General features: G+C 43.6%; 1 protein-coding gene across 1 annotated transcript; it reads left to right on the top strand.

Moving 5' to 3' along the window:
- Positions 1-957: 957 nt before the first annotated feature.
- Positions 958-21,865, top strand: LOC122923337 (gastrula zinc finger protein XlCGF17.1-like). Its single transcript, XM_044274120.1, has 2 exons — positions 958-1,014; positions 20,087-21,865. The coding sequence occupies exon 2, from the start codon at positions 20,191-20,193 to the stop codon at positions 21,094-21,096; it is 906 nt and encodes a 301-aa protein (XP_044130055.1). The 5' UTR covers positions 958-1,014; positions 20,087-20,190; the 3' UTR covers positions 21,097-21,865.
- Positions 21,866-24,999: the final 3,134 nt, after the last annotated feature.

Genomic DNA, 24,999 nt, shown 5'->3' on the forward strand with positions numbered 1-24,999 from the left:
GAAGGTACTAATAATAGTAATAATAATCATATAATATAATCGTAATCAGTTCTCACCTCTCCTGTCCTTATACTATAAGCAGTGATAAGCAGGGTGTTCTAGTGGTGATAGATAATCAGTTCTCACCTCTCCTGTGTTCTCCTCTGTCCTTATACTATATACAGTGATAAGCAGGGTGTTCTAGTGGTGATAGATAATCAGTTCTCACCTCTCCTGTGTTCTCCCCTGTCCCGTATATTAGGTACAGTATCTTCATGCCTGCAGTCATCCCAAAATTTCTAGATAGAACAGGAAGACAGTATTAAAGGGTTTGTTCAGAAATAAGTAACTTTTCACATGTATCCGCAGCCTCTACTATGGAAAGATTCATACGTACCTGCTACCCTTAGCTCTGGTTATGTGTGCCAGCTCCTGTGTGTCCATCTTCCAGTAAATGTTGTTTGCTCCTTCGCCGGCACAGGCATGGTCACCTGCTTTACTGCAGCCAATGACTGGCATTAGTGGTCATGTGTCTCTTGTGGACATGTTACCCCTGAATCCAGTCATTGGCTGCAGCAGAGCAGATGATTATGCCCATTCCTAGGAGGTAAACAAGCCATGGACCGAAAGAACTTTGGCTTACTGGCTTCACATCCCTGGGGCGGCCAGCAAGGGCAACAAGTGCACAAACAATGTAATGTTATATACATACAATGTAATGTTAGGGATGGAATATAAGGGCTACTCTCCCTGCATTGTAAACTGGTTGGAATAATGAAGCAATCAGATTGGATTTATACAGGAGACCTGCAGATATTTGGATCAGATAAGTCCTGCTGTCCGGTCATTTTTGGTCGTCTTTTCAGGTCATATAAAGCCTTCCACACGACTTCTCCAACCGTCTGATGACTTCTACAATATTTCTTTCACAGCTTGTGAATCCGGGTGAAGATCTGAACAATATTAATCCTACAGAGACCTATGTGAGGGGTGATGAGCAGAGTACAGAGGACATTCCTACAGATAACCGCCCAGGTGAGTAGTGACCACTAAGTAACGCAGAGAGGTCTCTAAGATACAAATAAAGAAAAATATATATATTGTGCAATGTGGGAATAATGATATTACAATTATTATTATTGATGAGTATATATGAAAGTATAAAGGAACAAAAATAAATCTCACATACGGAGAGACTTGTACACAGTAACAATTACTATTAATTACTACTAATAATAAAGTTACTCAAACCACAAATTTCTATCCCTCTACAGTACAGTGTAGTTACTATACAGAGGTCTTCTCATGTCTCTCCAGTCCCTGTCTTTGCTCTGGACCCTCCAGGTTTTTTCTCTCTCTCTCCATTCTTTCGATAATTGACAACTACAGTACCTTTGATGCTAATGGCCCGTTGTCCAGATAGACCGTACTCGCTCACAATGGCTTTGAGAGGACAAGTATAGGCACTAATTACCAGGAAGTTGCTGAGAACAGGATACCAATACAATATATGGCTTACATTATTTTCCTAAAAATTCTTAAAAATCGGTATTTCTTACACCTACACGCCTTGACATGCTATCAATGGGGTTATTAACCCCTTAGTGACCACCCATATGCCATTATAATGCAGTCACTAAGCGGCCTTAGGATGGGCCGCCGCTTTTTACAGCACCCAGTCTAAGCGTTGCACTGGTCCCCCATGCATCGGGGAGTGGGGGCCCGGCTCTAACAGCCCAGACTGGCAGGAGTGCTGATCCGGGCTGTGGCGCCTGCCGCATGTAAAGTGCTGACAGAGGGAGCGGACTCCCTCTGTCTCCCATCGGCACCCCGTAAATGCCGATGTGTGTGAAGGCTGGCTGGGGTCTCGTGTAGGCCCCAGACCAGGCTTAAGTAATTTCCTCTCTGGCGCAGCCTGCTGGTCAATGTGAGAATAGCACTGACATTAAAATGCAACGTACTATAGGGATAATGCATTTTAAAAGCAATAAAAAAGCTGTCTGTTATAGTCCCCTTGTGGGACTATTAAGTGGTAAAAAAAAATACTCATTTATTCAATAAAACAGAATTGCTAATTTATTCTTAGTTGCCACCAAAAAAATGTAATAACAAGCGATGGATCTTGGGAAGCGGCAATGCAAAAAAAATTTTTACATTTTTTTTTTTTTTTTTTTTTTTTTTTTTTTTTTTAAAAGGTGTTTTATTGCAAAGAAGTAGTAAAATGTAAAACCAACTATATTTGGTATCACTGTAATTGTACTGACCCAGAGAATAAAGATATTATGTTATTTATACCGAAAAATGAATGCCATAAAATTTATAATGTAAAAACGCAGTGGCAGTGTTGCTGTTCCTATTTCCCTCCCAGAAAGAGTACTAAAAGGGTGCAGAGTGAGTCGTCTAATTTCTCCCGACAATAGTCTCTGAAAATCTTGAGAGTCCTGAAAGGCAAACCAAGGGGCCCAAGCATCCAGAAAAGCTTTATTTTTAGATCGCAGCTGCAAAGTAAGTTCCTCCATTCTCCGGATCTCCTCTACCTTTTGAATCCAGCAGCCAGTTTTCGGAGACAAAGAGTATTTCCACCTTGCAGGGATACAAGACCTAGCCGCAATCGCCAAAGAGCAGAGACAAGACTTACGAAGCACGCTCATTGCAAGATCCGATATAAATAATAGGAAGAAACCAGGTGTGTTCGGGATTGAAAACTGAAAAATTGAGGACAGTGCTTTATGGATTCGCTGCCAGAAGAGACTGAGTCTGGGGCATTCCCAAAAAATGTGTAGCATCGAACCCAGGGCTGAGTCACAGCACCAGCAAGCTGGGGACGCGGATGGAAACATTTTCTGTAATCTGACCGGGACATAATATTATACCCCGCTTCCTGGAATCTACTCACAATGGATGACTTGTAGAGCAGGTTGAACAGTTTGGGCCAATGGTCAGGGGGGATCTCAACTCCCAAATCATGCGACCACTTTGTTGCATAAAGGGGAAGATAGTCCTGTCTAGGAGCCACCAATGTATGATAGCACTCAGATAGGGAATGTCTATATGCGCCCGAGCCAACACATGCCTTCTCAAATACGGTAAGTGACCTGTCATACCCTGTGGAAGCCGGAATTGAAGAGAGGAAATGTGCCAGTTGTCTAGATCTCCAAGATCCCAGGGGACAAGGATCCGTCAAATTCAGTAACTCGTCGTACGTAAGCCATCTGCCCTAAGTTCTAAAAAAAAAGGGGCGCGAACCCTACCATTAACGCACCATTGCAGAAAAGGACCACCCCGACAACTCGCCGGGAAGCTGGGATGTCCTAGAATTGGGAGCATCGGAGAGGGAGAAGGTGAGATCAAGGGACATTCTTTGACCTTATGAAATTGTGCAATGGTGGGCCCTATTGTGGGATGATTAGAGAGAGCTGACGTGAGTTTCTGATCTACCCAGGGCAGGGAGGCCAGAGGAGAGCTCGAGTACAGTTGTTCGATAGATACCCACTGTTTGTACTGTGCATGTCGACACCAGTCTACAATTCTTTGAAGCAGGGAGGCGCAGTAATATTTACGCAAGTCTGGTACGCCCAACCCTCCTTTGTCCCTTGGAACGTGTAAGAGGGATCTAGCCAATCTCGGACTGCCCCTCGCCCAGATAAATCTGAATAGATCGCTGTGGATCCTAACAAAGAAGATAGCTGGGAGTCTAATGGGAAGGGTCTGAAAGAGTTATAACACACTCGGAAGGATGTTCATTTTGAAAATAGCACACCTTCCAAACCAAGTGTGTAGGCCTTTCGACCACCGCTTAAGATCTTCTCTGATCTGATCTCTGAGAGGGGTATAATTTCTCTGGAATACCTCTTTCAGATCTGAGGGGATATAGGTGCCCAGGTATTTCACTGCCCCGGAAGCCCACTTGAATGGAAAGGATGTGACCAGATTGGATAGGAGAGTATCCGGTAGTGATATATTCAAGGCCTCTGATTTCTGAAGGTTGATTTTTAAGTTAGAAAGGTCGTGAAATGTGTGGAATTCTGACATCAGGTTCGGAAATTAGATCCTGGGGTTGGTAAGCGTGAACAATAAATCATCCGTATATGCTGCAATCTTAAATTCCTTGCCCTCCACCGAAAGTCCCGAAATATTCAGGTTTTGTCGTATCGACCTCAAGAGTGGTTCCAAAGTAAGCACGAATATAAATGGGGAAAGGGGGCATCCCTGGCGGGTCCCATTCCGGATTGCGAAAGACGAAGAAAGCACACCATTTACCTTCGTGGCTGCGGACGGAGACTCATACAGAGCTCGGATCCGTGTCACCATAGGACCTGTAATTCCTACATAGCGCAGCACTGCGAACAACCAAAGGCCACCCCACCCTGTCAAAGGCTTTTTCAGCGTCAGTAGATAAAAGACAAAGTGGGATACCTCGGGTCCTAGTGTAGTGAATCAGGTTAAGCACTTTAGTGGTGTTATCTCTCACCTCCCCCCAACATATAACATTTTAATATGAAGAAAGCGAGCATTACGGGACGGGGAAGTGGCCGTGATTCTGATGGTGCACGCAGAGGCCGTGGCCCTGGGCGCATTGAAACTGTGCCTGCTGACAGAGCACAAGAAAAACAATCATCCAAGATACCTTGCTTCATGTCCCAGTTTGCAGGGCAGCGCAGGAGACCACTCTTGAAGTATGCCCAGTGCGAGCAGGTGGTCGGTTGGATTGCAGCAGATGGTGCTTCCAGTCGGTTAAGCCAGGAGTCTGGTCCACACAATCCCCTGATCCTCCTTCCTCCCACTATTTACAGTCTGGCCAAACAAGTGATCCCACACTCTGATATTCCGAGGACCTCTGTTTCATCGCCATTAATTGATTTGGCCCTCTCATCAACCACGCTTGAAGAGGGACCTGAGATCTTGTACCCCGATTCCCAACCTCTTGAGCATCCAAAGTCACAAGAACATGACGCTGGGGAACGACAATTAGTGTTTAATGAGGTGGATGATGATGAGAACCAGTTGCCAATGACTCAACCGCAATTACTGTTTCAAGAGTTTGAGCAAGAGGATGACACACAGTTGTCAATCACTGAGGTTGTGGTTAGGTAAACAAATCAGGAGGATGATCAGAATGAGAAAGTGGAAGAGGAGGTGCTGGACGACGACATCACTGACCCAACCTGGAAAGGTGGCAACAAGCCGAGCGAAGAGAGCAGTACAGAGGGGGAGGGATCTGCAGCACTGCAACAGGCTGGAAGAGGCAAAAGGTAGAAGGCGGACACCACCGAACAGGCCCGCAACTGTTCCACGGAGCACCTCCTTGCGTAAATCTCCCTTGCTAAGGGGTAGGTGTTCGGCAGTATGGCGCTTTTTTGAGGAAAGTATGGACGACAAAAGAATAGTAGTTTGCAACCTGTGCCACATGAATGAGCCGGGGCGTGAACACTAGCAACCTCACCAGCATGATCCGCCACATGTCATCAAAGCACCCTAATAGGTGGGCCGAACACCTGGGTCCACAATCTGTGTCTGCGGGTCCAACCACTGCCTCCTCTTCCCCTGTGTTACATGCTGGCCAATCCCCTGTCAAAGGCACAGGCCTGGGTGCCTCCTGCCCTGCACCTGGACCTTTGCAAGCACCATCAGCAACCACATCCACAAATGTCATTACCCCAGGCTTTTAAACGCAAGTGCAAATACCCAGCCACCCACCCACAGTCCATAGCACTAAATGTGCAGCTTTCCAAATTACTGGCCCTGGAAATGTTGCCATTTATGCTTGTAGACACTGAGGACTTCCGCAGCCTGATGGTGGCCGTCCCTCGTTACGCAGTCACCAACCACCATTATTTTTCAAGGTGTGCCGTGCCAGCCTTGCACCAACATGTGTCCCCTAACCAGCTCAGCTCCCCTAGCTTAAACCCCCATAATGACCAGACCACATATTACAATTCTGCACTACACTATTTTCACGGTTTATTGCTCGGTCATACAACTTACCACCCACATTAATTTTACCTCCTTTTCTTCTCACTAATAGAGCTTTTATTTGGTGGTATTTCATTGCTGCTGATATTTTTACTTTTTTTGTTGTTAATCAAAATTGACCGAAATTTTTGCAAAAAAACTAAATTTTTCACTTTCTGTTGTAAAATTTTTCAATTAAAACTACATTTCTATATACATTTTTCACTAAATTTATTGTTCTACATGTCTTTGATAAAAATAAAATGCAATAAGTGTATATTTATTGGTTTGGGTAAAAGTTATAGCATTTATAGACTATGGTGCAAAAATGTGAATTTACGCACTTTGACTTTCTGAGCACCTGTCATGTTTCCTGAGGTTCTACAATGTCCAGACAGTAGAAACACCCCACAAATGACCCCATTTCGGAAAGTAGACACCCTAAGGTATTCGCTGAGCTGATGGGCATAGTGAGTTCATGGAAGTTTTTATTTTTTGTCACAAGTTAGCGGAAAATGTGTTGTTTGTTTTTGTTAAACTAACTTGTGACAAAAAATAAAATTTTAAATGAACTCGCCATACCCCTCACGGAATACCTTGGGGTGTCTTCTTTCCAAAATGGGGCCACTTGTGGGGTATTTATACTGCCCTGGCATTTTAGGGGACCTAAAGCGTGAGAAGTAGTTTGGAATCCAAATGTGTAAAAAAGGCCCTGTGAAATTGTAAAGATACTCATTGGAATTTGGGCCCCTTTGCCCACCTAGGCTGCAAAAAAGTGTCACACATGTGGTATCGCCGTACTCAGGAGAAGTAGGTTAATGTGTTTTGGGGTGTATTTTTACATATACCCATACTGTGTGAGCTAAATATCTCTGTAAAAGACAAATTTTCCCAATTTTTTTTTTTTTATACAAAGTTGTCATTTTGCAGAGAGAGTTCTCTCACCCAGCATGGGTATATGTAAAGATACACCCCAAAACACATTGCCCTACTTCTCCTGAGTGCGGCGATACCACATGTGTGACACTTTTTTTGCAGCCTAGGTGCACAAAGGGGCCGAAATTCCTTTTAGGAGGGCATTTTTAGACATTTGGATTCCAGACTTCTTCTCACGCTTTAGGGCTCCTAAAATGCCAGGGCAGTATAAATACCCCACATGTGACCCCATTTTGGAAAGAAGACATCCCAAGGTATTCCTTGAGGGGCATGGCGAGTTCATAGAAGTTAGTTTTTTTTTTGGCACCTTGGCACAAGTTAGCGGAAATAGATTTTTTTTTTTTTTTTTTTTCAAAGTCTCCCTTTCCGCTAACTTGTGACAAAAAGTTCAATCTTTCATGGACTCAATATGCCCCTCAGCGATTACCTTGGAGTGTCTACTTTCCGAAATGGGGTCATTTGTGGGGTATGTTTACTGTTCTGGCATTTTGGGTGGGGCTAAATTGTGAGCAACCCTGTAAAGCCTAAAGGTACTTGTTGGGCTTTCGGCCCCTTTATGCACCTAGGCTGCAAAAAAGTGTCACGTGGTATCGAAGTACTAAGGAGAAGTAGGGCAATGTGTTTTGGGGTGTATTTTTATATATACCCATGCTGGTGAGAGAAATATCTCTGTAAAATGACAACTTTGTATAAAAAAAATGGGAAAAGTTGTCTTTTACAGAGATATATTTATCTCACCCAGCATGGGTATATGTAAAAATACACCCCAAAACACATTGCCCTACTTCTCTTGAGTACGGCGATACCACATGTGTGACGCTTTTTTGCAGCCTAGGTGCGCAAAGGGGCCCAAATTCATTTTAGGAGGGCATTTTTAGACATTTGGATTCCAGACTTCTTCTCACGCTTTAGGGCCCCTAAAATGTCAGGGCAGTATAAATACCCCACAAGTGACCCCAGTTTGGAAAGACACCCCAAGGTACTCCGTGAGGGGCATGGCGAGTTCCTAGAATATTTTTTTGGGGCACACGTTAGCGGAAAATTATTATTTTTTTTTTTTTTTTTGCGTACAGCACCAGTCAGCCATCAGTCGGTAGCAGGAAGCAGTGTAGCACTGCAGTGGGGAAGCGGCAACAGGCCGTGCTGAAGCTGATCTGCCTAGGTGACAAACGTCACACCGCCGCAGAGCTGTGGCAGGGTATAAGAGACCAGACTGCGCTGTGGCTCTCGCCACTTAACCTAGAACCAGGCATGGTTGTGTCTGATAATGATAAGGATTAAAGTACGCTAAAAACTGTTTATTATTTTTATATATTATTAAAAGTCTCCACAAAATAGGCTTGATAGGGTGAATAGGGATATCTCAGACTAATGATGCTGATCCCTAAAGACACTCCTACCACTGGAACTCCTAGTTCTAAGGAGTGTACTGTGTTGGTGTAATTCCTCTACCAGCAATTAGGGATGAATGGACATCCAATATCAGTGTACCTGATAACAATAATATATAGTGTGTCAAATCTCCTTGTTGCTAGGAGAACATGCACAAGACATAGTGTCAGGTTACACTGTAAGGATGGAACAACCCTAGACTGGTAACTTTCTACACAGGAATGAACCACTAGGCTCCAAAAAATATCGACGAGAGTCAGTCTGCATATGTGACTACAGAAATGTATTGCTTGACGCGTTTCTCTATCCAACTGATTGTTGGTTCATCAGGAGCAAATGACTAAGTCCACTGTTGCCGCTGAATATTGCCCCCTCACACTGGGTGTGCAGCAAATAGCAGAGAACTTAGGAATGTCTGACTAGACATATGCTGCACGCCACTGATGTCGTGCGTGCAGCAATCGGGAGCAAATCCCCAAGTCCACTGTTGCCACTGAATATTATCCCCTCACACTGGGTGTGCAGCAAAAACGGAGAACCTAGGAATGTCTAACTGAGAATATGCTGCACGCCACTGATATCGTGCGTGCAGCAATGAGCCTCCGGCATATGTGGCCGTAGCCCACGCGTTGCGCGGACTTGTTTAAATGGAGGAAACTCCTCCCATCTGTGTAGCCGACCCACAATGAGTATCCAATACAGAATGAAAACGTCACCTGACTGCGCCCAATCCTTCCGTCACAGCCAGATGACGCGCGATCCATCATATCGTCAATCCAAGGCTGACAAAAGCCTGGCTCCGCCCACCCGTAAGAGTCACTCATAGGGGGGAGGATGAAACGATGACGAGTACTTCTAATGTCCTCACTGTATTGGTCAGTACAACAAGAGGGAGGGATAATGAAAGGTCTGTGACGCACGCTTGAGTTTCACAATAAGCGGGGACACTAAAGGTAAACAGATACATAGTCATACAGTCCGAACTCCTTGTAACACCAGAGGAGAACAATACAAGTCCCCCATACTAGGTGACAAGGAGTGACAAATGAAATAATACAAAGGACTTACTTAGAAATAAGCACTAAAATTTCTAGATGGATATATGAATTACCCATAGGTATTCAAAGGAGGGGAGCAATAACCATATTACAAACCGGTACATTATATAGAGGTGGAGAGTGAGATATACTACTGGAAATTCATTCAATAAAACAGGCAAATGAAATAGCATCGTTAAGGCCCCTGGGCTTAACAGTGTTGAGGGTGAACATCCACTGTGCCTCTTTTCTTAGCAACAGTGTATCAATATCACCTCCCCTAGGTGGTGGCCTGACATGTTCTATTCCTTGGAATTTAAAGCAATCCAGATTGCCAGGATGACAGGTGGCGACATGTTGTGCCACAGGGGTGTCTCCAGAATTTTTTAATTTTTAGGAGATGCTCACCTACGCGCCTCCTAAATTCCAGTTTTGTTTTTCCTGTGTATTGTATACCACAGACACAGGTAGCCAGGTAAACCACCCCAACTGTCCTACAATTAATGAAGCACTTGATGGAGTATTCCTGTCCTGTGGCCGAGCTCTTAAATTTCGTGCTCTTCCAAATAGCTTTGCAAGCTATGCAGTTGCCACACTGATATGTACCGTTAGGTCTGTTGGCCCCCAGCCAAGTGCCATCCCTGGGGGTAATAAAGGCACTGTGAACCAGTTTGTCCCTAATATTACCCCCACGTCTGTATGTAATCATGGGACGACTGCCTACTAGATGACCAACATCCGGATCAGTTTTTAAAATGTCCCAATATTCAGTGAGCAACGCACGCATCTCACTACTTGCTGTGTCAAAAGTGCCAATTATCCGTATCTGTGCCTCGTTGGATGTTCTATTCCTAGGATGCAGGAGTTGTTCTCTATTACATGCTGCTGCATGTTGGTATGCTTCCTTCAAAATCGGTTTCGATAACCCTTTTCTGTAAACCGTTTTTTAAGGTCATCAGCCTAGGCCATTGAGATCAGCCGAGTCAGACCATTGAGAACAATTGTGTCTCATTCTAAAGTATTGTCCCTTAGGAATGCCCTTCTTGAGTGGGTAAGAATGTCCACTCTCCCATCTCAAGAGGGCATTAGTGGCCATTGGTTTTCGGAACACTTTTGTTTTGATGTAACCAGAAGGGTCAAGCTCAATTGCAAGGTCCAAAAAGGTGATCCGTTTTTCATCACTTTCTGATGTAAAAAACAGACCCAGGGAGTTGATGTTCAATCTTGATACAAAATCCAAGAAACTCTCCTTTGTGCCCTTCCATAGAATGAAAATGTCATCAATGAACCTCATCCATAGTAATATGCACGAGGTCCATTGTTCCAACCTCTCTATCCCACCAGCCCAGGTAGAGGTTAGCAAAGGTAGGGGCACAAGGACTACCCATTGCCACCCCCCTGAGCTGGCGGTAGAGAGAACGGTCAAACAAGAAAATGTTGTGGTGCAGAATAAAGTTCAACAGTGTGATCACAAATTCATTATGTTCATAGAATTGTGCCCCCTTTCCAGTAGGAATGCATTGGCTGCCTCACAGCCCCGTTGATGTGGGATAGAGCTGTATAAAGCTTCAACATCCAAACTGGCAAGTAGGGTATCTTTATCACATCTGATGTCGTTTAATCTCTTGAGAACGTCCATAGAGTCCCTCACAAAAGATGGTAGGCTAGATACAAATGGTCTCAGAACCCTGTCGACATAAACACTAATTCTTTCAGTGAGGCTACCAATACCCGACACTATCGGCCTTCCCTTTAAAGGGTTAGTCCCCTTGTGTATTTTGGGTAGACTATAAAAGGCCGGTAGTGTCGGGTAGGTGGGCAAAAGATAAGCTAGTTCATTCGCACTTATCAATTTGCGCCATTTTGCTCTACTCAGAATTTAGCTTAGTTCCTTTTTGTAAGCCTCAAGAGGGTTGCGATCCAATTTAATGTAACAGGTGTTGTCGTAAAGAATCCTCTTGCACATCTGAACATAGCAACTGACATCAAGAACAACTATATTGCCCCCCTTATCTGAGGGCTTGATTATAACAGTTGAATCTTGTTGTAGCTGTGTTAATGCCAACTGCTCTTGCTCAGACAGGTTTCTTGGATAGGGATTCCGGACATGTAAAGAGCGTAATCTTTCCGTGACAACAGTGAGAAAGACATCAAGGGGCGAATGATTAGCCAGCGGAGGAAACTTTTTAGATACAGGTTTTGGATCAGTAAACGGTCCTTCGCCTGTATTTCTATCACTTTCCACCAAAAGATCTGCAAGCAATCTAACATCAGGAAGATCCTCCCGATCTATACCCAATTTCTCACATTCTTCCTTATCATGGGTGCAAAAAATAAATAGATTAATATCTTTCACCCATGTAAAGGGATTAAATCTACATTCAGCTACGAAAGACAAGCCTTTACTCAAGACTGTCATTTCAACGGTGGTAAGGATACGTTTTGAAAGGTTAATAATCTGTGAGGTGTCAATTGATCCAGACCCCTTCATTTGCCTTTCCTGTTCCTGAGTGGATATTCGCTGGTGAATTGAGTCTGTTCCAAGGACCCCAAAGGTGTCCCTAAAAAATCTCCTCGATGTCCTTTCTCACTGTTGCCACGTCCCCTGCCACGGGAATATTCTGCACCTCTACCTCTTCCTCTGCCGCGTTTGTTATAGCGTGCACCGGATCCGGTTTCAGGATCTGTCTAGTATTCAGAGGAGGATAGGTCTGTTTCACTCTCATTCGTGTTTTTTTCTTTTTGTTGACCTGCAAACTCAAGAATTTTGCCCTCTCTAAAATCTTTACTGTCCCTCACAAACTGATTGTGCTTTCTTTCTTTTAAATATCCAGTGAATCCCTCCCTCTTGTTGTACTGACCAATACAGTGAGGACATTAGAAGTACTCGTTATCGTTTCATCCTCCCCCCTATGAGTGACTCTTACTGGTGGGCGGAGCCAGGCTTTTGTCAGCCTTGGATTGACGATATGATGGATCGCGCGTCATCTGGCTGTGACGGAAGAATTGGGCGCAGTCAGGTGACGTTTTCATTCTGTATTGGATACTCATTGTGGGTCGGCTACACAGATGGGAGGAGTTTCCTCCATTTAAACAAGTCCGCGCTACGGCCAAATATGCCGGAGGCTCATTGCTGCACGCACGATATCAGTGGCGTGCAGCATATTCTCAGACATTCCTAGGTTCTCTGTTTTTGCTGCACACCCAGTGTGAGGGGGCAATATTCAGCGGCAACAGTGGACTTAGTGATTTGCTCCTGATAAACCAACAATCAGTTGGATAGAGAAACGCGTTGAGCAATACATTTCTGTAGTCACATATGCAGACTGACTCTCGTCGATATTTTTTGGAGCCTAGTGGTTCATTCCTGTGTAGAAAGTTACCAGTCTAGGGTTGTTCCATCCTTACAGTGTAACCTGACACTATGTCTTGTTCATGTTCTCCTAGCAACAAGGAGATTTGACACACTATATATTATTGTTATCAGGTACACTGATATTGGATGTCCATTCATCCCTAATTGCTGGTAGAGGAATTACACCAACACTCCTTAGAACTAGGAGTTCCAATGGTAGGAGTGTCTTTAGGGATCAGCATCATTAGTCTGAGATATCCCTATTCACCCTATCAAGCCTATTTTGTGGAGACTTTTATATATATAAAAATAATAAACAGTTTTTAGCGTACTTTATATAGGCAGTAAATATATATTCTGGACTAGTACGTCAACAATACCAATTAAACTTAGTTAATTTGATAATGATAAGGAACCTATATATAGCCCAAAATAAAGTCCAGGACTCACCCCTAACTATATCATGAAAGCCAACTAAAAGGAATGGGTCAATTAGGTACAAAAGCACTTATAATATTGAGGTAGTCAAAAAAATAACATAATTGTATTAAAAAACACAAAAGGACATAATTGACACAAAGCACATTTAACAGAGGTCACAATACATAAAAGTATTAAAAACTAAGGGGACCGATGGTGGACAGTTGGTATATATTTATAAAGTGCCAGTGCAATAATTATGATTGGTCACTAGTAGAGAGGTATATTACACCAAACCACTATGGCTCAAAAATACATGTACAAATATGCATATGGGTATTATTGTACTAACAGATACCAAAGCATGTGGGAGATAATACACACCACAAGGGCTGACTGAGGCAATAGAGCAACTAAAAATGTAATAGGCACCTAGTATACCACACACGAACACCACCGGTCCACTGTGTCTGATAATGGCCATAACTTGGTGGCGGCTTTGGAGCTGGGCAACCTTGGACACATCCCATGCCTTGCCCACGTATTCAACCTTCTGGTTCAGCAGTTTCTAAAAACATACCCCAATTTGCCTGAGCTTCTGGTGAAGGTGCGCCTCGGGTGTGCACATTTCCGCAAGTGACAGCTTCAGCCAGTCTGTCAATGCTGCAGCAGCGCTTGAAATTGCCAGCTCACCAGCTGTTGTGCGACGTGAGAACGTGCTGGAACTCCACGTTCCACATGTTGGCCAGGCTTTGTGAGCAGCAGAGGGCAGTTGTGGAATACCAGTTGCAACATGGTCGTCCCCTTTCCAGTCAGCTTCCGCTAATCACAAGCGAGGAGTGGGCATGGATGTCTGACCTCTGTGAGGTTTTATGCCAACACAGATGGTGAGCGGCGATAACGCTATTATCAGTGTCACCTTCCCACTTCTGTGTCTTCTAAAAATGCTCGCTGCTCACAATTAAGGACGCCGCTTTGCGTATGGACGAGGTGGAAAACGGGGAAGACACAGGTTGATGATAGCCAGACCACCCTCAGTTCGTCTTCTCAGCGAAAATTGGAGGCTGAAGAGGAGGAGGAGCAGGAGACGGTTGCTTCTGCTACAGAGGGTAGTACCCATGGAAGTTGAATTCCATCTGTTCAGCGTGGGTGGGCAGAAGAAGGGGATGAGGAGATTGGGAGTGATCCTCCTGATAAAGACGGCAAAGTCTCGCCTGTTGGTACTCTGGCACACATGGCTGACTTCATGTTAGGCTGCTTTTATACGCATTTTAAACATAGATTACTGGTTGTTCACCCTTCTCGACCCCCACTACAAAGAGAACTTCTAATCTCTCATTCCTCTGGTGGAGTGGACAAGCAAAATGGTGCAATACCAGAAGATCCTTGTTGAAAAATTTCTCCACAATTTTCCATCTGACAACGCTGGCGGCAGAGTTTGTACTTCCTTGGCCAACCGAGGAGGGGAGACAAGGGCGACACCCAGCAGTTCGAACAGAGGCAGGGCAACACTCGCCAAAGCCTGGGACAGTTTAATGACACCCTGCCAGCACCTTCACCCTGATGTGTGGCCTACTGCCACAAGGAGAGAAACATTTTGGAAGATGGTGAAGGAGTACATAGCAGACCGTGTCAGCCTCCTCAATGATCCCTTAGTGCCTTACAACTACTAGGTGTCCAAGCTGGACACTTGGCACAAACTGGCGCTCTACGATTTGGAAGTTTTGTCTGAGCGTGTATTTAGTTCTGCTAGTGGCATTATAACCGATAAGCGTATCCGCCTGTCAACTGAAAATGCTGACAGGTTGACTCAAGGCCTGGATTGACCATGACTTCTCGACTCCACCAGAGGAATGCAGATGAACATAAAGGCACTTTCCCTTACGTCCTACCAGCAGCACAGATGGGGTTAACTGCCCCCTGTGGACTGGTAGGACCGGCGGAATTTTTAATGAGCCCAAGAACCAATAAGCGATCTTCAGCTCCCTGAAAGGGAGGAGATCGCCCCCCAGCCCACCGTGTTTTTTTCTGTCCTTTAGACAGGTGGACTGGCGTGATGCTCCCCCTTCGGGAGGCTGAAGGGGCTCTATTGAGGCCTTTGAAAAAAATCGCCACTTTTGTTTGCCCTTTTTTTGCCTCTATTTTAGGCAAGTTTGGCTCATATTGACTACAGGCGCGTCCCTTGTAGGCTGGGGCGTTTACCTGGACGGATCCCCAGTGCAGGGATCTTGGTCTCCTCTGGAGCGTCGTCTCTCTTCCAATCTCTGCGAGATGCGAGCTATCCGGCTAGCCCTCCTTCACTTCGCCCCTCAGATCTGGGGCAAGGCAGTGAAAGTCCAGTCAGACAATATGACTGCGGTTCTCTACATAAACAAGCAGTGAGGCACAAGATCATTGCCCCTTCTGTCAGAGATCGGGGTAATTCTTCGGTGGGCAGAGGCGAACCTTTCCAATCTATCTGCCACTCATATTCGAGGCTCCCTCAATATGATCGCGGACCGCTTAAGTCGAGGATTACCGACCATGGAGTGGTCTCTGCATCCAGAGATCTTCAGGCAGTTAGTTCACAGATGGGGTATGCCAGAGGTGGATCTCATGGCGACCAGGTTCCACGCCAAGGTGCTGAGGTTCTGTTCCCTGTACAGGGAAGACAACCCCCTGGCGATAGATGCTCTGTCGATACCGTGGAGGTTCAGGCTGGCTTACATCTTCCCTCCGTTTTCCATGATACCGAGGGTATTGACGAAAATCTGTCAGGATCAGGCCTCGGTAATAGCCATCATACCGTTTTGGCCCCGGAGATCCTGGTTTACCCAGCTCATTCAGATGAGTCGGGGACAATACTGGAGACTCCCCCCGGAGCAGACCCTGGTGTCGTGGGACACTCACCTCTGCCCAGATCTGCACAGGTTCAACCTGACAGCCTGGAGGTTGATCAGTCACTTCCCAACATAGAAGGGCTTTCCGAGTCGGTCCTGAGAACTTTGTCGCATTCCAGAGCAGAGTCTACGAGGAAGACCTACTCCAGGATTATGAGAATCTTCGTGTCATGGTGTGATTCCAAACAGGTGGCGTCTGCAGATCCGCCCCTTCCTGCAATACTGCAATTTTTTCAAGATGGATTAGATAAAGGTCTTTCTCCAGCTACCTTGAAAGTACAGATTTGTGCCATCTCGGCCTGCCTTAACAGGCCACATTCTCGGGACCCACTCATCAAACGCTTCCTGAAGGGAGCTGAAAGACTAAAGCCTACTATACTGAGACCTATTCTCCAGTGGGATCACTCAGTAGTGCTCAGGGGGTTAGCATTTCCCCCCTTTGAGCCATTGGAGGAGGTAGGGTTAAGATTTTTGACCATAAAATTAGTTTTTCTTCTGGCTGTAGCTTCAGCCAAGAGGATTTCTGAACTACAAGCTTTCTCTGCAATTCACCCCTACATCGTCTTTTTGCAGGACAGAGTACTCCTGAAGTTTCTACCTTACTTCAGGCCTAAGGTTCCAACCTTCCAAAATATTAACCAGGTAATCTCTTTACCAGTTTTATTTTCAGCCTCCTCCTCTGATACTCCAGCCAGACATCCGCTGGATATTTCGAGGTGCCTCCAGGTCTATGTGGATAGATCTAGAGAGTTCAGGATAGATGAGAACATCCTCATCCTGTTTGACGGTAAGTCTAAAGGCCGTAAAGCGTCTAAAGCTACTATTAGTCGCTGGATCAAGGAAGCCATTAGGGAGTCCTTTGTCTCCCAATCTCTAGATCCTCCTGAGTTTGTGAGGGCCCACTCTACTAGGGCTGTCTCCACCTCTGTTGCAGAGAGAAGTCTTCTCCCCTTAGAGTTGATCTGTAAGGCGGCTTCCTGGAGCTCTGAGTCAACCTTCATCTCCCATTATAGGATAGATGCTAGGGTGGCAGAGTTTTTGGCTTTTGGGCAGACAGTTCTTAGTTCTGCCAGGCATGAGGACCCTCCCTAGGGGATTCTTCTTGCTATCTCCCCATCTGTGCTGCTGGTAGGATGTAAGGGAATCGTTAATTTCTAACGATAATTTGTTTTCCCTTAGTCCTAACAGCAGCACACAAATTTCCCACCCTAGTTACATTAGGCTTGTTAGAGACACGGTGGGCTGGGGGGGCGATCTCCTCCCTTTCAGGGAGCTGAAGATCGCTTATTGGTTCTTGGGCTCATTAAAAATTCCGCCGGTCCTACCAGTCCACAGGGGGATGTTAACACCATCTGTGCTGCTGTTAGGACTAAGGGAAAACAAATTGTTAGAAATTAACGATTACATGTGTTGTTTTTAATGTAGTTAATAGACTGTATTCCCATGCACCCGTTCTACCACAAACAAGGGTATATGGTTAAATCTTCCTTTTCTCATCCTCCACCTCCTCTTCCGTCATATCAACATGCATTGCTTATTCGTCACCTATAATGCCCTCGCTTATATGGCCTTTGAATATAATTTTATAGAGGGTCAGCTCACCCGCAGGCCCGCAATTCAAATCTTTTACAGGGTCAGCTCACCTGCAGGTCCGCAACTCAATGTGAATGAGGCCCTCCTTTATGTGATATACAGGTTGTATCGGAGTGCCTCTTCCTTGTAATTTTTGGCAGCACTTGCACTTTATATACAAGTAAATATACAGGAAAGAATGTTTTCAATACATTTTTCCTATTAAATCAATTTTTTTTTTTACTTTGGTTTTGTGCATAAAACCTTAATTAGATTGTGGGCCTTGTGATCAGTTTAAGGCCTTTTAAGCAGCAGCATAGTGAAAAAAAATGAGTGGCAAGGTGACATACTGTGGAGATGGCAGCATGAGGAGGCCACATAGTGGCACAATGACTGAGTCTGGATAAAAGACTAAGGCCACAGATTGTTTAGAAAGATGCAGATGGAAACAAATCTGTGGAGCTGTATCACGGTCACCTGCAGATTAATGCAGACCAGGGGCGTAGCTATAAGGAAAGCAGGGGAAGCTGCAGCTTTGGGGCCCTGACCCAGAAGGGGTACATCCAAGAGGAGGAGGACTAAAGCTACGCCACTGATGCAGCCCACAAAAGCAAGTTGAGTTTATCAATTCCAAAACCTTAATTAAATTGTGGGCCTTGTGATCAGTTTAAGGCCTTTTAAGCAGTATCGGCCGCAGCATGGTGATAAAAATGAGTGGCAAGGTGACATGGTGTGGAGATGGCAGCATGAGAAGGCCACAGTGGCACAATAACAGAGTCTGGATAAAAGACTGAGGCCACATATTGTTGAGAAAGATGCAGATGGAAACAAATCTGTAGAGCTGTATGACTGTCACCTGCAGATTAATGCAGCCATCAAAATAAAGTTGGGTTTGTCGGTTCCACTTCAGCTCACCAGTAGGCCTGCAACTCCAAATCTTTTACAGGGTCAGCTCAAATGCAGGCCCTCGCATATAATGTTTTACACGGTCAGCTCACCTGTAGGCCCGCAACTTTATTCTGCCTTGCTTTGAAGTAGTAGCCATAGCCGTTTATCAGGCTCCCTCTCTGAAATCGAACAATGATTCCCCATTACCGGTGGTCACCATGTTATGCGCATAAAAGAACATCGAAAGTTGATAGGGAAGATATAAAAATGGATCGTGGACATCACAGGGACGTGCGATCAGGCAGAAGTTATCTAGAGTCAACAAAGCGGCAGCAGGGCCTCTCCTGTATAATGTTTCCTCATACAAAATACCTCAGTGACATTCCCTGTAATTTTGTATTACTCATTCCAATAACAGGGCATCTTAAGAGTCCTGTATTGTTATTTATCGTCACTACTTCCACGAGTCGGGAGTGTGTGATTTGCGTGCCACCCGCTTGCCTTCCTTGGATGTGGTAGCCGTTTCTCAGGCTTCCTCCCCGGAATCAAACATTGATTCCCTGTTACCCGTAGTTTATAATGGTTTTGAGCTGACAATTACATCAAAAGTTGATAGGCCAGACATCCGAATGGATCGTCGCTGTCACCGGGACATGCCATCGGCCCCAGGTTAACTAGAGTCACCAAAGCGGCAGCAGGCCACCGCCCATAATGTCTTAAATGGTCAGATCATCAGGCCCTTGCTCCTAATGTTTTTGAGGGTCACCAGCAGGCCATCAATCATAATTTTTAAAGGGTGTGTATGATGCCCTCCTTTATGTGTAACTAAGGGTGTATCGGAGTGCCTCTTCCTTGTAATTTTTGGCAGGACTTGCACTTTATATACGTGTATATATTTAGGAATGAATGTTTTCTATCAATTTTACCTCTAAAATCAATATTTTTCTTCCCTTGTTTTTGTGAGTATTATTGTCATTTTGTAAAAGTGGCGTACTATTTGGACAACATAGTTCCCAGCAGCGACCAGCAAGTCCAAATTGCATCCATACGTCCTCCCAATGCTATTACAGAACCATTTTGGTGGTGTTACCAACAATTTCTGACATTTTCTTATGAACCAGGCACCCTCCCCTCTTCAGAGCAGGGGGTACCTGGTTTATTGCTCGGGTTCTTCTATTGACTTCCATTATACTCGGGTGCTTAACTACTGTTTGTAGACCTCAAGAGGACATTCTACTGAGTGGGGGCACTTAGGGAGCATCAGTACTGTGAAGAGGTCACTAAGGGGGAATTCCACTGTGAAAGAGACACTGAACTATTATGTGGGGCACTAAGAGGGGATTCGTCGCCTCTTGTCCAGCACTAGGAAAGCTTTTATATATATATATATATATATATATATATATATATATATATATATATAAATCTTTTAAATGACTGATTGGGTGGGGGTTGCAGGGAAGTTGCTCAAGGTGAGATCTAGCGTTTTTTAGTTATGCCCCTCGGTCTACTATTAGATTGTGGTATGTTTGGCCACCACAGTTTTAGTCAATTGATATTCTAATTGTGTGCCATGTCTTGTACTTTCTGTGGATTTTTTAGATGGAAAAGTTATAAAACTTCAATACAATTTTAATGTTATTCATCAACAATAAAATGTGTTTTATTTTTGGCAGATGACTGTACCAGGAACTTAGAGAAACATCTGGTATCTTCAGATTTTGAAGTAGATGATTGTGGTATCACACGAGATACATTTGAAGTTGAAGAGCATGCCAATATGCAAGATCTAACCTCATCCAATCACAGCAACAATGCATCATTTAATTCCGGTAACCAGCTCCGATCTTCTTTTTTATCGAAGACTGTAACACAGAATAAAAGTCACAGAAGAGGTGCTAAACATCAAACAGCTCGCTCAAAAGAGAAGCCATTTTCATGTTCAGAATGTGGGAACAGTTTTCACCAGAAATCATATCTTATTATACATCAGAGAATTCACACAGGAGAGAAGCCATTTTCATGTTCAGAATGTGGCAAATGTTTTAAGATGAAATCAGAATTTGTAATGCATCAGAGAAATCACACAGGGGAGAAGCCATTTTCATGTTTAGTATGCGGAAAATGTTTTAACCGTAAGTCAGATCTTGTTATCCATCAGAGAATTCACACAGGAGAGAAGCCATTTTCATGTTCAGAATGTGGGAAATGTTTTAATCAGAAATCGGCTCTTGTTGTACATCAGAGAATTCACACAGGGGAGAAGCCATTTTCATGTTCAGAATGTGGGAAATGTTTTATGCATAAATCAGCTCTTGTTGTACATCAGAGAATTCACACAGGGGAGAAGCCATTTTCATGTTCAGAATGTGGGATATGTTTTAACCGTAAACAATATTTTGTTATACATCAGAGAATTCATACAGGGGAGAAGCCATTTTCATGTTCAGAATGTGGGAAATGTTTTAAGAGTAAACAATATCTTGTTATGCATCAGAGAATTCACACAGGAGAGAAGCCATTTTCATGTTCAGAATGTGGGAAATGTTTTAAGATTAAATCTGAATGTCTCATACATCAAAGAATTCATACAGGGGAGAAGCCATTTTCTTGTTCAGAATGTGGGAAATGTGTTAACAGTAAATCAGGTGTTGATATACATCAGAAATTTCACACAGGGGAGTAGCTATTTTCATGTTCAAAATGAGGGAAATGTTTTAACAGTAAATCAGGTCTTGATAGACATCAGAAAATTCACAGATTGTTAATCATCAAAAACCCCACATATAAGAGAAGCCATCTTTTATGCTTAGCCCGTTAGTGACCTCCCTTATTTGTTTTTATGGTGGTCACTAACTGGCTTTATCCCTTCAGATACTCCTTTTTACAGGGAGATATAACAGTGCCTTGCTTTCAGTTACTAGAGGTAGCTGAGGGCTTGGAGTGATGATTGGGACCGCTGTGGGAGCTCTCTCTTGTATTGAATGAATATTGGTAATCAAAGGACAGATCTAGTTAAAAGTAAAACTAATTTTTTAAAAATATATATATATATATATATATATATATATATATATATATATATATATCCTCTAAACACAAATGTCTGGTGTGAGAAAAAAAAATAATATAAAAACAGTATACCACCCTGTCTGTGATCTGTATGGGGACCCTCCATCCCTGCTGTAAAACTGCAATTACAGGGGCCTATATGTGAAAGTCCCAAAAAATAGAGCTGGCTTCCCAAAAGAGCTGGGGTCCAGACATATGGAAAAAGGGGCGTCATTCACACTTGTAAATGGCCAGTTATTTGCAGTCAAGTGGAATGACAGATAGGATGTAACATAATAACATAGTTTATAAGGCTTAAAAAAGACATCTGTCCATCCAGTTGAGCCTGTTATCTTGCAAGTTGATCCAGAGGAAGGCAAAAAAAAAAACTGTGAGGTAGAAGCCAATTTTCCCCACTTTAGGGGGAAAAACATTTGTTTCAGACTCAAATCAGGCAATCAGAATAACTCCCTGGATCAACGACCCCTCTCTAGTAGCTATAGCCTGTAATATTATTACACTCCAGAAATACATACACCCCTCTTGAACTCTTTTAGTGAACTCACCATCACCACCTCCTCAGGCAGCGAGTTCCATAGTCTCACCGCTCTTACCGTAAAGAATCCTCTTCTATGTTTGTGTACAAACCTTCTATTCTCCAGATGCAGAGGATGTCCCCTAGTCACAGTCCTGGGGATAAAAAGATGATGGGAGAGATCTCTGTACTGACCCCCGATATATTTATACATAGTTTTTAGATCTCCCCTCAGTCGTCTTTTTTTCTAAAGTGAATAACCCTAATTTTGATCTTTCTGGTTACTGTAGTCCACCCATTCCAGTTATTACTTTAGTTGCCCTCCTCTGAGCCCTTGTCAGCTCTGCTATGTCTGCCTTGTTCACAGGAACATAGAATTGCACACAGTCCTCCTATGTGTGGTTTGACTAGTGACTTGTAAAGTGATAGGACTATGTTATTATGGGCACTTATGCCCCTTTTGATGCAACCCATTATCTACTTGCCCTTGGCAGCAGCTGCCTGACACTGGTTTCTACAGCTTAGTTTGCTGTTCACTAAAATTCCTAGGTCCTTTTCCATGTCAGTGTTACCCAGTGTTTTACCATTTAGTATGTACGGGTGACTTGCATTATTCCTTCCCATGTGCATAACTTTACATTTGTCAGTGTTAAACCTCATCTGCCACTTCTCTGCCCAAGCCTCCAATCTATCCAGATCCATCTGTAGCAGTATACTGTCCTCTGTAGTATACAGTTGAAACTCAAAAAATTTGAATATTGTGCAAAAGTCCATTTATTTCAGTAATGCAAAATAAAAGGAATTGAATTAATGCAGCTTAAAATTAGAATTTTGTGAAAAGGTTCAATATTCTAGGCTCAAAGTGCCACTCTAGTCAGCTAATTAATCCATACCCCCTGAGCAAAGGGTACTTCAAAATTGTGACTTTGAGGTTTCATAAGCTATAAGCCATATTCATCCAAATTATAACAAATAAAGGCTTGAAATATCTCGCTTTGCATGTAATGAGTCTATCATATATGCTAGTTTCACCTTTTAAGTTGCATTACTGAAATAAATGAACTTTCCACAATATTCAAATTTTTCGAGTTTCACCTGTATATACAGTATACTGTCCTCTTCCATTTTAATTACTTTACACAGTTTAGTGTCATCTGCAAAAACTGATATTTTACTTTGCAAGCCTTCTACAATACTGACCCCTGAGGTGCTCCACTAGTGACAGTGACCCAATCTGAGTATGTACAAATAATAACCACCCTCTGTTTTCTATCACTGAGCCAGTTGCCCACATGCAGACATTTTCTCCCAGTCCAAGCATTCTCATTTTATATACTAACCTTTTATGTGGTACAGTGTAAAATGCTTTGGAGAAGTCCAGATATACGACATCCATTGATTTGCCGCTGTCAAGTCTAGAACTTACCTCCTCATGGAAACTGATTAAATTAGTTTGGCATGACCGATCCCTCATGAAGCCATGCTGATATGGCGTTATTTGCTTATTTTCATTGAGATCCTCCAAGATAGTGCAGATAGTGTACTATCCTATAACGTAATTATCCTTCCCCTCCCATCCCTAGTTTAAACACTCCTCCAACCTTCTAGCTATCTTCTACCCCAAAACAGCTGCCCCTTCCCCATTGAGGTGCAGCCCATCCCTACGATAGAGCCTGTAGCCATAAGGATAGGTCATAAGTATCAGATAGGTGGGGGGTCTGACACCTGGCACCCTCACCAATCAGCTGGTCTACAGTAGCTCTGGCACCGGAACTCCACAGATCCATCCATTGTGCCTTAGACAGAGATGGTGACCAATCTCTTCAGTTGTAGCAGCTCTGACATAACCGGATTTATCCACTACACCATGGTGGAAAAGTTTTGGAAATTTATATCATTTTAAGGGTTAACAAAGTGATTTTTGTAAAGACTGTTGACTTGGGTAATAAAGCAAAACTGCAGAGAACATCTGGGTCAACAGTTTATAGAACGTCCTGCCTCATCATCCTGTCATATTCTATAGAAACATCCTGTTATATGTTCTATGCAAAGTATCGACTAACCTGCCTAGTTATAGCGATTATTATTATATAGCTTATTTCTTTATTGCTTACATAAGGAACCGTATATAAAGCCTGGACTCCTAGTATAATCAGACAGCTGCTTAGCAGAGCTTGACAACATTGTATCGTGTGTTATCTGGTTGTCTCACTGTCAGCAGGAATTAAAGATTGCCTACCTTCTGATTCAGATGACTTCGTTCCTTAATTGATAGATATTTAACATAAAACTAAGCAGATGGGAATATATTTCTGATAAAGATTTTGAATATATATATACACTCACCTAAAGAATTATTAGGAACACCTGTTCTATTTCTCATTAATGCGATTATCTAGTCAACCAATCACATGGCAGTTGCTTCAATGCATGTAGGGTTGTGGTCCTGGTCAAGACAATCTCCTGAACTCCAAACTGAATTTCAGAATGGGAAAGAAAGGTGATTTAAGCAATTTTGAGCGTGGCATGGTTGTTGGTGCCAGACGGGCCGGTCTGAGTATTTCACAATCTGCTCAGTTACTGGGATTTTCACGCACAACCATTTCTAGGGTTTACAAAGAATGGTGTGAAAAGGGAAAAACATCCAGTATGCGGCAGTCCTGTGGGCGAAAATGCCTTGTTGATGCTAGAGGTCAGAGGAGAATGGGCCGACTGATTCAAGCTGATAGAAGAGCAACGTTGACTGAAATAACCACTCGTTACAACCGAGGTATGCAGCAAAGCATTTGTGAAGGCACAACCTTGAGGCGGATGGGCTACAACAGCAGAAGACCCCACCGGGTACCACTCATCTCCACTACAAATAGGAAAAAGAGGCTACAATTTGCACGAGCTCACCAAAATTGGACTGTTGAAGACTGGAAAAATGTTGCCTGGTCTGATGAGTCTCGGTTTCGGTTGAGACATTCAAATGGTAGAGTCCGAATTTGGCGTAAACAGAAT

This window comes from Bufo gargarizans, unplaced genomic scaffold (assembly GCF_014858855.1).
Source record: "Bufo gargarizans isolate SCDJY-AF-19 unplaced genomic scaffold, ASM1485885v1 original_scaffold_1487_pilon, whole genome shotgun sequence".
NCBI lineage: Eukaryota > Metazoa > Chordata > Amphibia > Anura > Bufonidae > Bufo > Bufo gargarizans.